The following is a 12,329-nucleotide window of genomic DNA, read 5'->3' as shown; positions in this document are numbered from 1 at the left end:
CATTATACACAAGGACCCTACAAACATGTATATTTTTTTTAAATGTATTTGAAAACTTTATGTGCTTCGTTTTCAGGTCTACACCCACCAAAGACAAAATTGGAACTTCAGAGACATTTGGCGACTCTGGACAATGAGGAGCAAGCATCAGTGTTTGAGAACACTATGGTAATGTGTGTGTGTTCTGTCTGTGCACCTGAAAAGCAAGGTGTGAATTCCTTAGAGTTCCCATTGAGGTGACTGCAGCTAGAAAAGAAACCAGTCAGTCTGCAGTTTGTACATTCAGCATGTCTGAAACACTCTGGATCACAAGATTTTCATTTGGGATTTAAAGTGACACACTCAGGTCTACAAATAACTTCAATATTTCTGTCACCTCAACTTTTTGTCTCTTTTCCCAAAAAGAATTAGTCTTTTTTACAGTCAATAATCTATTTGGATCCAATGATGTAATTTGTTGCTAAATGCTGTTGGAGAGTAAAAGCTGACTTTTTGAGATGCAGTAAAAGCATGAGGTTTAGGCCAATGAGTATTTCTCTGTTACTCAGCTGACATCTGTTGGTGACACAGCTGAACTGCAACACTGCAGCAAAGCTTAGCTCATGTACCAGATAACTACTTCTTATGAACTCTGGGTATAAAAGGACATTTTCTTGTTGTCCAAATTCTTTTTTGGACCCTGTTGTTTTACTGATTAGAGAAAAAACTTTTTTTAGCCTACTGACCTTGGATATTGGTTAAGTGACCTGCGCTTAAACAGCACAATATTTCTGCTACAGTCACACAATGTAACTCGCATTTTATAGTCAAAGAGCGTCTGATTTGAAATTTTTTTAATAATAACTATTCTGCACTATATTTGCCAGAGTTAAAAAAAATAATTGTTTTGTGTATTCCAGAGGGCTCGTCCAAAGAGTGATCAGGAAGAGAATGAGTTGGTGATGGCCTCGCTGAGGAATCTGTATGAGGAGAAACAGAGGAGCCATCAACACGCGCTGCCCGGAGACGGCAAACAAGTAACCGTTGCCCCTACAGTATACACACTTACTGTTACCTGCTTTTTCTCTGCTTTATATTACTCATTACTCTCTATTCCAATTATGTCCCACACTTCCACCAAAGTGTCCACAAAAATGACACTTTAATATCATCCACTTACACAGACATACATGTAACTGTCATACTATGTGCCCTCTCACTCAGTCACTAAAATCCGTCTTCTGTCTGATGTGTGTGGTCTCTATCGAGGTGTGTGAGGAGGAAGCTCCAGCTCCTGTTGAGGTGCAGCAGCAGAGTAGCAGCCGGCAGCGACTTGAGCAGTTCAAGAGCCGAGCCAAGCGATCTCTCACCGAGTCCCTGGAGGGCATCTGGAAGGTGAGAGTGATGTTCTGCCTTTGCTAGTGTGTACTTGTGCATTGTGAATGCTGTCATTACTTTGAAATGCACATGTAAGTAGAGATGGTAGTTTTCGTTTACGCATGTTATCGACCCCAACAATCCTGGTTTGCAGTCTTCGGTTACATGTAAAAGCTACATACATTTTCATAACTCTGAAGTGTGTTCTCGACAGGGGAGCAGCAAGACCAGGGTTCAGAGGGACAACAGTGAAGGAAAGGACAGCTGCGCTTCTATCTGTACTGTCAACAGCAGCCTGGACCAACCCACCTTAGATGACCTTTCACCTGCCTGCTCCCAGTTACTACCCACCAGCCCACTCAGGTAAACACCTATCACACTTCCCCACACACTGACTCATATCTGGGGCTGGAGCGGTCACTTCTGTTGGAGCAGTTCTACTTGTTTGACCTTGGATTTCATGATTTATGTGACCCTGAGATAAGTCAGGTTGCTCGTCATCAGACCAAAAGTCACAAGCCTGGTTGGGTTCAGACTGTCTTAGTAGTTAGATGATGCAATCACCCATTCACTTCCTGTTGAAACGGGCATGCACATGCCCAGTGTATGTGAATAGTCGGGTGATTTTTTTTGCTTTTCATGTTTGTTTGGACGTTGATTACTTCTGATACAAAAAAAACGCTCATATGGACAGAGATAACTTTAGTTTTTAAAACGCTGAAACAAAAATGTATGTGTGGATGTTGCTGACACCTGCCTACAGAGCTGTCAACTGCTCCCTACCTGGTGGTGAGTTGGACCAGGTGGTTCGCTGTTTTGGAATCTGCCAGACAGATTCAGTAAACCCAGAGTTGCAATGTCACGCGTAAATTTTTTAAATCTTTCCTAGCCTTTTTCCAACTTTTTGTGTGGGATTGCATTAGGCTTCCACACTATTTATTTCTCCTCACTCCGTTGCCTTGCCATTTTCTTCAGGTGCCACAACTCAACCGGAGACCTGAAGCGCCTTGACACCTCTCCTCGCCTGTCTCCCTCCTCCTCCTCTTTACCTGGTGATGCTCAGCCACAGGGCTTCCGTCGACGGGCCAGCACCTTCAGCCACTCTCCCACCCCCTCCTCGGGACTTGAGTTCTCACCGGTGCACACACTAGTTCACACTTCACAGGACCCCACTGCCGCCACCAAGCCCAGGCTTGTACGACACTACTCCGTCAGCACTGACACGCCACACCAGAGCAAGTAAGGAGCGTGTTAGTTTGTGTATCGTTGTGATTGTGATGTATGTTGGTGGCAGCACAAACAAAGAAAACCTAAGAATCTTGAGCTCATATCAGAGAAGTGATGCTCTATCTCTTTGGTATCAACTTGTTTCTCTGGTCTTGAACCAAGGTCATCATTTCCTCTTCTGTTTGTCTGCATATTAAACCTCCTAACTTTTAACAACATTAGAAGTTTATAACAATATTATTACCAAGGAGTTTCAGTGATAATAGCTGGTCATTTATACTCTGCCTTAAAAACCTTTTTCTTCCATTTTCTGTGCTTTTCCTTTTTGTTTTTATGCTCCCCTCCGCAGTGTCTTTCACTTTCTTTGCACTTTTATTTCTCTTCCTCTCTCGGTATATTGCACTGATTGTCAGACATGCCCCAACCGATTCCACCCTTCCTCCTGTTCCTCCCTGCCTTTCATACCCCTCTGCTCTGCACACTTATCATCCTTCCTCCCCTTCTTCTGGAGCCCGGCTCAATTATAGAAGGTGAGAATCCTGCTCTGGTTCTCTGATTAGCCCAGACATCCTCTCTGTTTTCTCTGTTGTCACAAACTCATTTATTCCATGTGAATGGGGCCCAAGTTTCTGTTTTCATCTGTGTTCTGCCTCCTTTTTTCACCTCCATCTCAGCCCTCTGGTTGGTCTGCGTGCTCGTCTCCACTCCTCCTCCTCTGTCCCTAATTTTCTGAAATTTCAATTTCTGGCCCCTGTCCAAGAGAATGATTGCCCTGAGTCAAAGAGCAGGTACATACACATGTATATCAAACAGCATGCCATGTTCGTGTGACCTGCATGATGATAATTTGTGTTCCTTGCGACGTGTGTGTGTGTGTGTGTGTGTGTGTGTGTGTGTGTGTGTGTGTGTGTGTGTGTGTGTGTGTGTGTGTGTGTGTGTGTGTGTGTGTGTGTGTGTGTGTGTGTGTGTGTGTGTGTGTGTGTGTGTGTGTGTGTGTGTGTGTGTGTTCAGTGATGTTGCGGGTCTCTCTACACCAAGTGCAGCCTGTTGGGTAGGGGAAAGCCCTCTGCGCAGTCACCGCCACTCATGGAGGCAGCAAATCTTCCTTCGGGTTGCCACACCTCAGAAAAACACAGACACCAACGGTAAGAATACACATTCTCACAAATACAAGGTTCCCTCCAAGGTATAGCGAGTGGCCAATGTAGTAAGAAAGTGTCATTATCAGTCCTAAAGAAAGTTCAGTGTTTCACTTGTCCAGTTTGCTGGAATAGATACCCACTCAGTGTATATCTTGGGATTAAAACTGCTGATTTAGTCCCGGCAAAGTATTTTAGAATTTGTCCATGAAAGGTAAATCACGCTCATTTTATTAAAGTACACAAACACAAACCATACCTAGAGAGAAAGGTTATTGATTATCTAAAATGTGCTTCCTTTTTTGACCAAAAAGTGTTTTTACTTACAACAGAGTGCAGAAAGAGAAATTTAACACGAGTTGTCTCACGGAGTGAAACTATGCATGAGATAAACTTATGTAACCCTATGTTGTGTTTTTTTTGGATGAAAATTTGCTTTTAACATCACAATCACAAACAGCTTTAAAGTGATAACACTAGCCTGACAATGCTGCATCAAATATAAAAATTTAATTGTGTTCCATATATTTTCAAAATGATACAAATTGGGTCTATTGTATTTTTATCCCACATACTACTAACATACTTTATGTAGAAAATGAAGGGATTGTGCAGCTCTACGAACATTATTCAGGCAAATCAGGAACAGAAAGTTTGACACGTGACTGAAAAGCTGGAAATAAACAATACTGCACAGAAAAGTGCATTTTAGAGTTTGATACAGTGACTAATTATATAATACCATTTAATCTCACTGAGTTATGTTTACTGTTACAAAACAATCTGACACATGCTTCTTTGAGATTACTTGTTAAAATAAATAAAACACCAGCTTAATGCACTTGGTGAGTGTAAGCCTCTGTGTGTGCACAAGAGCTTTTACAAACAAAACATTGGGATTACGCTTCATACTCCAGTTGCAATTATCAACATGTCTTCTTTTACAGAAGAGGACAGTTCCAGGTCAAGACACTTGTTTAAACATGTGTCCTCGCATGCGTACATGCATGCTTAAAATCATAACAAAGGAACACAAGAAAGGCAACTCAAATGTGCTTTGTCAACTGTGTCCAGAGGTGCAGTGACAAACCTTTCTACTCATCCTCACTCTTTTAATTTACATGAGGGTACATGTTTGCCATAAAAGAAGAATGTAGAATGTATATTATTATTTTATCGAAGCTCTGTCTCTGGAAGATTAATTCTTAAGAATATGTTCCGGAGAGCCAACAGTCACTTAGCTGTACCCTCCTACACGTCTAAATGAAAGACTAAAGATTGACGTGTACAAGAGTTGAAGTGACATTTTTTGCTTGTTTTGGAGCTTTGAATTTCCATTACTAAGTGAGCTTACATAGCTCTTTCTCACTTTATCACTTGATTTTTGATCGACAATGACGAATGGCCTGAAATGGAAAAAAAAAAACTTGAATGCCTTGGGCGAGTAATAATAATCAGTTTTCAGAGCTGCCTGCAGATTGACAGCCCTGTTACGTACAGTGTTGTAGAGATATGAATGTATAACAGAGAAGGGAGTTTTACATTTAGTGAAGTATTTCTTCAAACTCAGATATTATAAATCAGCAGTCTCAGTTTATGTCCACACAACTGTGTGTGCGTGCGTGTGCGTCTGTCTGTAAGAGAAGTGTTGACAGTTGAGATAGTTGGTTGGTCTCATCGAATTCCAGGGTAACATCTGTATGAAGACCAGACACAGTAAATATGGCTGGACCTTGTATAAATGTGGGAAATTAAGGATGTTGTTGAAAAATGTTGTGGAACCACAACACGCCACTTAACATATTCATGATGTCATTCTGTCATATTTACACTCTGCCCGGGGTCAGCTAGTTTCAACTCTTTATCTGATATCTGCATGAGCTCATTCGGAAATTACATGGACTTTGAACTAGGGAGCCGGCATGGCACAAACTTTCAGGCATCTTGTGTCTGTCTGAACATGGTGCAGGTCATTTGATTGTCTTTGCCCATTTGAAATGTGTCACAGTATGGGAGAATATTAAAAGCCTTAAACATATGAAGCATAATAGCTCAATATGTAATGACTGACTAATGGGTTATTGTGTGTTATTTTAAGTACTGAGAAGAAATGTGAAGATACAGTAGTGTAAACATGTCGCGTGAACCTGAATCAAAAACCTGAATCTGAAATGTAAACTTTATGTCACAAGGTGCTGTGCCAAAACAACAACAAAAACAACAGGGATGGCTGTTGCTTGAACCTCTGAGCTGCCTCATAATTTTCACTTATATTATGCCAGATGGAGCTGACTTTTGAAGCTACATTTGTGATTTTGTCCTGGGGAATGAGTTAAATAACAGAAAAACAGAATGAGAAAGAATAGAAACTTTAAAGTACCATGAATTTAATTACACTAACAGTGAAGTGGAGCTCTTTAAAGTCTCTAAAAACATGATAGAATAGGCCAAACTGCAAGAAAGCTACATTAGCAAACAGCTGTATGCCACTGTGTTCTTTCATGCTACCACTGAGGGGTGCCAAAACCTCAAATTTACAAATGTAACAGTTTACACAACACACTGAAGCCACAAACATTTCCATACAGTTCAATCACCAACTCTCTGTGTCTCAACAACATATGAGCTTTATAACCTTCAGAACGTTTTTTTATTTATTTATTGTGCATCATAATAGGCAACAGGAAATTGGGACTAATGTGATTTTTTTTTTAATCCACCTCCCCACTGAATGTGACGTTGATAAGTGATTATTTAGGTTTAGAAGTGTCATTAATGAAAAGAAGTAAACAGCAGGTAAACCCTCTCTTCCCGACAATAGTCCAATTTAGTGTATTTCGACAGTCAGCTGCCATGAAATAGAGGAAAAACTTTTGGCTTTTAGTGGGTCAGTGTGATGGGCTTTGTGCTGGCTGAATGCGGCCCTAAGTAGGGTTTGGAATTGGGTGTGTTTTTATGTGTGTTCTCACATGCATGAGGTCATGGGTGTGTCGAGTGTGTGCTTGTGTGCATTTGTGTGAGTGTGTGTTTGAGTGGGTGGCGATGTCTCAAGGTCATGTTGACAGTCCACACACAGACAGCGCCAGAGGAAAGCGCCAGCCTTGTTGACCCACTTTGCATGTTGTGTGTGTGTGTGTGCTGGGAATCGGTCCTGGCCAAGCTGCAGTGTTTGCGTAGGGTGTGGATCGTGCCACTTTGTATAAGTGTGCGTGTGTGTGAGTGTGTGCGTTTGTGCGCGCGTGTGTGTGTGTGTGTCTGTGGCATATACAGTAAGGGCTAAGGAGATAAAATGTACAGTAGTCAGTGGAGGGTCCCCACAAGGATCACAGGATAAGTTTGTGCGCGTGTTCAAGTGCAGGCTCTCTGTTGAAGCATTGTAGCGGTCTGTGTTTATGGTACAAATACAGGACACTGTTAATAGAATTCTGTGTGTGTCTGTGTCTCTTTACATGTGTCTGGTATGTCTTCATGTCTCTCATAACTTAAGAGTCATATGTTTGTATTGTGACTGCTGGTTTCAGGATGCCTTGGAAAGTGTGTGTGTGTGTGTGTGTGTGTGTGTGTGTGTGTGTGTGTGTGTGTGTGTGTGTGTGTGTGTGTGTGTGTGTGTGTGTGTGTGTGTGTGTGTGTGTGTGTGTGTGTGTGTGTGTGTGTGTGTGTGTGTGTGTGTGTGTGTGTGTGTGTGTGTGTGTGTGTGTGTGTGTGTGTTGATGGACCATATGTGGGTTTGTCTTTGAGCATTTCTATTGCAGGACCTTTCTTACATATTTTAAATATTTCTCAGAAGAATCTTTGGAAAGATAAGCATCAAAGCTAAGGTTTGGATGTGTGTGTGTGTGCCTGATCTAGATATTGCTCATGTTGTGAAATTATAAGGTAAAGGTGTGATTGGTTTGGTTAAGAATAAGATAGGGTTAGGCAAGCAGCAGATAGGTCTCTAAATTAGTTTGTGCGTGCATGTGCGCGTGTGTGTGTGTGAGAAGTGCTATCTGAACAGTTGTTCGGCCCTTTCTCTAAACAACACAGGGTATTTTGAGGTTTGGGATCCACCCTGTACTTTGGGGTGGAGTCACAAAAACACTCTTTTTTTAATGTGTGTGTGTGTGTGTGTGTGTGTGTGTGTGTGTGTGTGTGTGTGTGTGTGTGTGTGTGTGTGTGTGTGTGTGTGTGTGTGTGTGTGTGTGTGTGTGTGTGTGTGTGTGTGTGTGTGTGTGTGTGTGTGTGTGTGTGTGTGTGTGTGTGTGTCTGTGTGTGTGTGTGTGTGTGTTGCACCCAACTGTGTCAAATATTTCTATGTTTGGCATTTTTATTTATATTTTGCATGACTGGCCCAGGGATTGACACAGAAAGAGAAAGGTCAGACAGCCTCTCTCTGGCTTAAACCCAGCCAAGGAGTTTTGTGTTTGGGTCTGAATTTACGTACATGGGCTCTGCATTTTGCTGGATTCCAGCAAAAAATATATAAATACCTATAAGTGAAGTAAAGCTTTGATAAAAAGCACAGTGAATCCATTGTAGTAACATCTAGCTCTACATTCTTTGTAGAGCTAGTGAAACTGACCTGATGAAGCAATGGTAGGAGGGCCCCCTGGTGACGGTGCTGCTTGGGTTTGTTGACCAGGTTCATCTGAATCAAGGTTCCCAGGCCCAGGGTGTCTGGCCCTGATGAAGAGGGCTCTGGGGTTGGGGAAGGGCGAGCCAACTGTTATGATTAAAGTTGTTTTTTCATCATTGTGTTAGATAGTACCAATATTGTGCACATTCTTATCATCAATGTTACTCTGGTATCCTCTTATTTTCTGATGCAATGGACACCTAATGTACAGTGGCACCTATCTATTTTTCAGAGCGGGGGGATTCCTGTCTTGAGGCGGGTCGAGTATGTTTGGGCCAGGTGGGAGTTGGAGGAGGTGGAGACTTGTCCATGAGAGCGGTGCTTGAGGAGAGCACGAGAAGGAGCAAAGAGGAGCTCAGGGATCTCTGGAGGAAGGCCATCCTGCAGCAGATCCTGCTGCAGAGGATGGAGAGGGAGAACCAGAAACTGCAGGGTGAGTTGGACGCACAGGGGCATTGAAACACGTACACACATCCTCAAAATAAAGCTCAATAAAGACCAAAAAGTGAAAATAAGTGTTTTGAACATCCCATAATAGGTGGATCTAAAGGTAGTTTATAGGTTAATTCTTCCTGCACTAACCAGTTTCATTAATATTATTGAACAACGATATATTATATTGGTGCCATTTCCTGCAAATTTGGAAGGGATGTGTTGGCCTTCTGCATTATTATAAGAACCGCTGCCAATGCTTCATTAAACACTTGGTAATGCTGTTGAAGAACACAAATTTGTTGGTATCTTTAAAAACTAATCAACTCTTTGTTTAATCCATCTATGGCAACATGCCTCTCCAGATGTGGATGCGCACAAGTCTGGTAATGAAGTACACACCTGTTTTTCCATCTTTGAATATTTTTACCCACCACAAATTAATAGGTTATATAATTTATAGTTGTGTGTATGTGTATGTGTGTGCACCACCTCTTTCCTGACCCAGTTAGCACGTATCAACACACCTAACTATTCGTCACACCCCTATGCTATGCACACTCTATACAGACCATTAATTCACACACATGCAACACTTCATCACTCACACAGATAGAAATGATACCTCTGCAGCAAGGTGTGGATGGAGGGAATAAAGTTCAATATTAATGTAAGAAAATCACACACACACACAAACAGAGACAGCTACACAAAATTGCCGTTCTCATTTTCTACACTCCAACATTCACATCTCCGTCGTGTTGTGACTTTCTTTAGCCTCTGTGGTTAAATTGTGTTTTATTTCTCCCACTGTGTGCGCTCCCACCTCTCTAGCTGTTATTTGTCTGGGTGGAGCTCAACACTCTGTCCTACATTCTATCAGTGTATCACTGTTGCCTCATTTATGGGTCAACTATGAAAGTGTGTGTGCGCGCCTCCATCAGTGTGAGTGTATCTTTGTCAGCCCCAGGGTGGGGTATCCTGTCTCCTTGTGTGCTGATCACAGCCGGGCTGTTCCGGTGGCGGCGAGGGAGAGAAATGGAGTGAGACAAGCATGAGAGATTTAGTGCGAACTGGGCCAGTTGGAGCCTGAGCCAATGAGCGAATCCTGATAGACTAGACTCTGCCTGCTCCACACAGCTGATAAGACAGAAAGCAGAGCCACAGCCTTTCCAAAAGCATCTATTCTTACTCTGGGCGTGTCAGCTATCTGTCCCGTCCAGGTTTTCTTCCCTTATTATCCAGGCTACGCCTTCCAGGTCACTCCTAGTACTTTTCTGATTTCGATTGTAGTGGCCATGATATGCAGCACTTCATAAGAAGCATTCAGACCTTCTGAGATCTTCTCAATTTATCTTGTGCTAAGTTATTTTAAAATGTGTTCTATGCAAAGCACTCTACCATTGCAGGGCACTAAATTTACATGTCCTCAATTTGGTTTAAAAGCGGTGATGTTATTATAAATGTTCACTTTTTGCATACACAAAAAAATCCGCTATGTCATACATGTGTTCAGTGAAGTCCCCTCTGTTGTGTCCAGCTCTGCCAAGTTGGAGCTGGTCACTGGGTGGACACCACACATAGGCGGATAGGGTGGGGACGTCCACGAGGGGAAAGGAGGGAGAAAAGAGAGAAGGAGAGTGCGGTTAACAGACATATGTGGGATTGACTGAGAAGAAAGAGTTGAGTTTTTGGCAGGACAGAGAAAGAGAAGAAGAGATGGTCTGTGGGGGGAGAGATTAGAGGAGGGAAAGAGGAAGGGTGTTGTCGAACAGAGAGGAACAGAAGAGGGGCGCTGGGTGTGACCTCACCTTCTTTGATCACTGGTGTCAGCATGTTGTGACGGAACAACCGTTTAGTGTAAAGTTTGTCAACTCTGTTGATCATAAAGTCCAAAGCCAGGGTTTCCCCACAATCACTTTTTGAAACTCAATTTGAAAGTGACTATAAAACATTGTACAAATCATGCTTAACCACCAGCGCTGCTCCTGCAGTTATTTCTCCCACATTCCCAGCTGACATTGACTTTGACTTTGACTGTTGACGCCGTATGCCTCCAAAAGTTCCCAATTTTTTTTTTCACTGTATGATGACACTGTCACTAATGAAAGTGTGTTGTCGTTTGCTGTAAAAATAAATCTTCTTTTATCCATCTCGGGGGGGTTTTGTTTGGTAAAGCTGCAGTCATATATTTTGTACTACAATGTTTTTACTTGTATGACCAGTTAGCTTACCACAACAAAGAATGTGTAGTATTCACTATGTGTGTGTGTGTGTGTGTGTGTGTGTGTGTGTGTGTGTGTGTGTGTGTGTGTGTGTGTGTGTGTGTGTGTGTGTGTGTGTGTGTGTGTGTGTGTGTGTGTGTGTGTGTGTGTGTGTGTGTGTGTGTGTGTGTGTGTGTGTGTGTGTGTGTGTGTGCGCGCGCGTGCGTGCGCATCAGTGCAGTGACTCAAGTAAACTTAGATTTACAGGACCTGATGCATTGCCATGTATTCCCTCATATTGCAAAGGCACACCTCCACCCCACCAAGGACCTGCAACTAACATACACATAGCAAGACCATGGAAGCTGGGACTGTCACATTATTGTTGGGTATTGTCTGTTTATGTTCGTAGCCTCCGAGAGCGACCTGAAGAACAAGCGTCTGAAGCTGGACTACGAGGAAATCACTCCGTGTCTGAAGGAGGTCACTCTGGTGTGGGAGAAGATGCTGGGAACTCCTGTGAGAGCAAAGGTCAAATTTGACACGGAGACCATACATGCTGCAGTTGCACAAGGTACATATTTCCAATATATACCAAAAATCACCAGGTATTTGCAAATATTGACCGTATAAAGCTCCAAAAACTGAAAATGTGTTTCGTAACCTTTCTCCTTATCATTATTCTCAGCCTGGGCTGTTCTCCCAAATGTAGCAAAAAAGGGGGCCCATGACTTCCATGAAGTATTTTCTAATCCAGACAGAAGTGGGTATTTTAACTTTAACCCCCCGTGTCCGCCTCTCACTGCCAGGGCTTTCTGTTCTGTCCATTTTCAAGTATCAGCATGTTCTGCACATAGGACAGGAGAGGTTGCCTCGTCTGCGCTCAGCCACGAACATACGGTTAGAGATGAGATCTAACCTACAGAACATAAATAGCAATGTCACAACTTTCAGAAGTAGCCTTAAGAGGTAGATCATGACACAAGCTGATGTCATTAAATTAAGATTCTGGCCACATCATCTGATAGGACAGGAATAACCTGCGATCTCAAGTAAGATGTCCTCCTTTGATCTTTACATGTTGACAGTTTGATGGTTGTAATCAGCATCTTTATTTTAGAGGCCCAGTGCTGATAAAATCTGTATTACCAAGTTAATTAGAATAATAATTCTTTTAATTTTTATTGCTTGGTCCCCGTGTCCCCCCTCTCATTAAATTGTCCAAGGTGCTCTTGAGGTGGCTCTTAAAGGAATAGTTTGACTTTTTGGGAAATAGCTTATCTGCTTTCTGGTGGAGAGTTAGATGAGAAGATTAATATCAATTCCAGGTCTGTCTCCAAATGAAAAGCTACAGAA

At 42.4% G+C, this 12,329-nt stretch overlaps 1 protein-coding gene across 1 annotated transcript in view; it reads left to right on the top strand.

Moving 5' to 3' along the window:
• The window catches only part of tbc1d1 (TBC1 (tre-2/USP6, BUB2, cdc16) domain family, member 1), a 40,943-nt gene that overhangs the window by 18,164 nt on the left and 10,450 nt on the right, over positions 1 to 12,329 (top strand). Inside the window, 10 exon segments of the mRNA XM_035636325.2 lie at positions 77 to 168; positions 900 to 1,016; positions 1,249 to 1,374; positions 1,571 to 1,719; positions 2,332 to 2,595; positions 2,997 to 3,113; positions 3,258 to 3,371; positions 3,595 to 3,728; positions 8,570 to 8,770; positions 11,386 to 11,547. Coding sequence (XP_035492218.2) covers positions 77 to 168; positions 900 to 1,016; positions 1,249 to 1,374; positions 1,571 to 1,719; positions 2,332 to 2,595; positions 2,997 to 3,113; positions 3,258 to 3,371; positions 3,595 to 3,728; positions 8,570 to 8,770; positions 11,386 to 11,547 — 1,476 coding nt within the window.

This window comes from Scophthalmus maximus, chromosome 8 (genome assembly GCF_022379125.1).
Source record: "Scophthalmus maximus strain ysfricsl-2021 chromosome 8, ASM2237912v1, whole genome shotgun sequence".
In the NCBI taxonomy this organism is placed as follows: domain Eukaryota; kingdom Metazoa; phylum Chordata; class Actinopteri; order Pleuronectiformes; family Scophthalmidae; genus Scophthalmus; species Scophthalmus maximus.
Note: the sequence above shows the minus strand (reverse complement) of the source record. Positions and strands in the feature narration are given on the sequence as shown.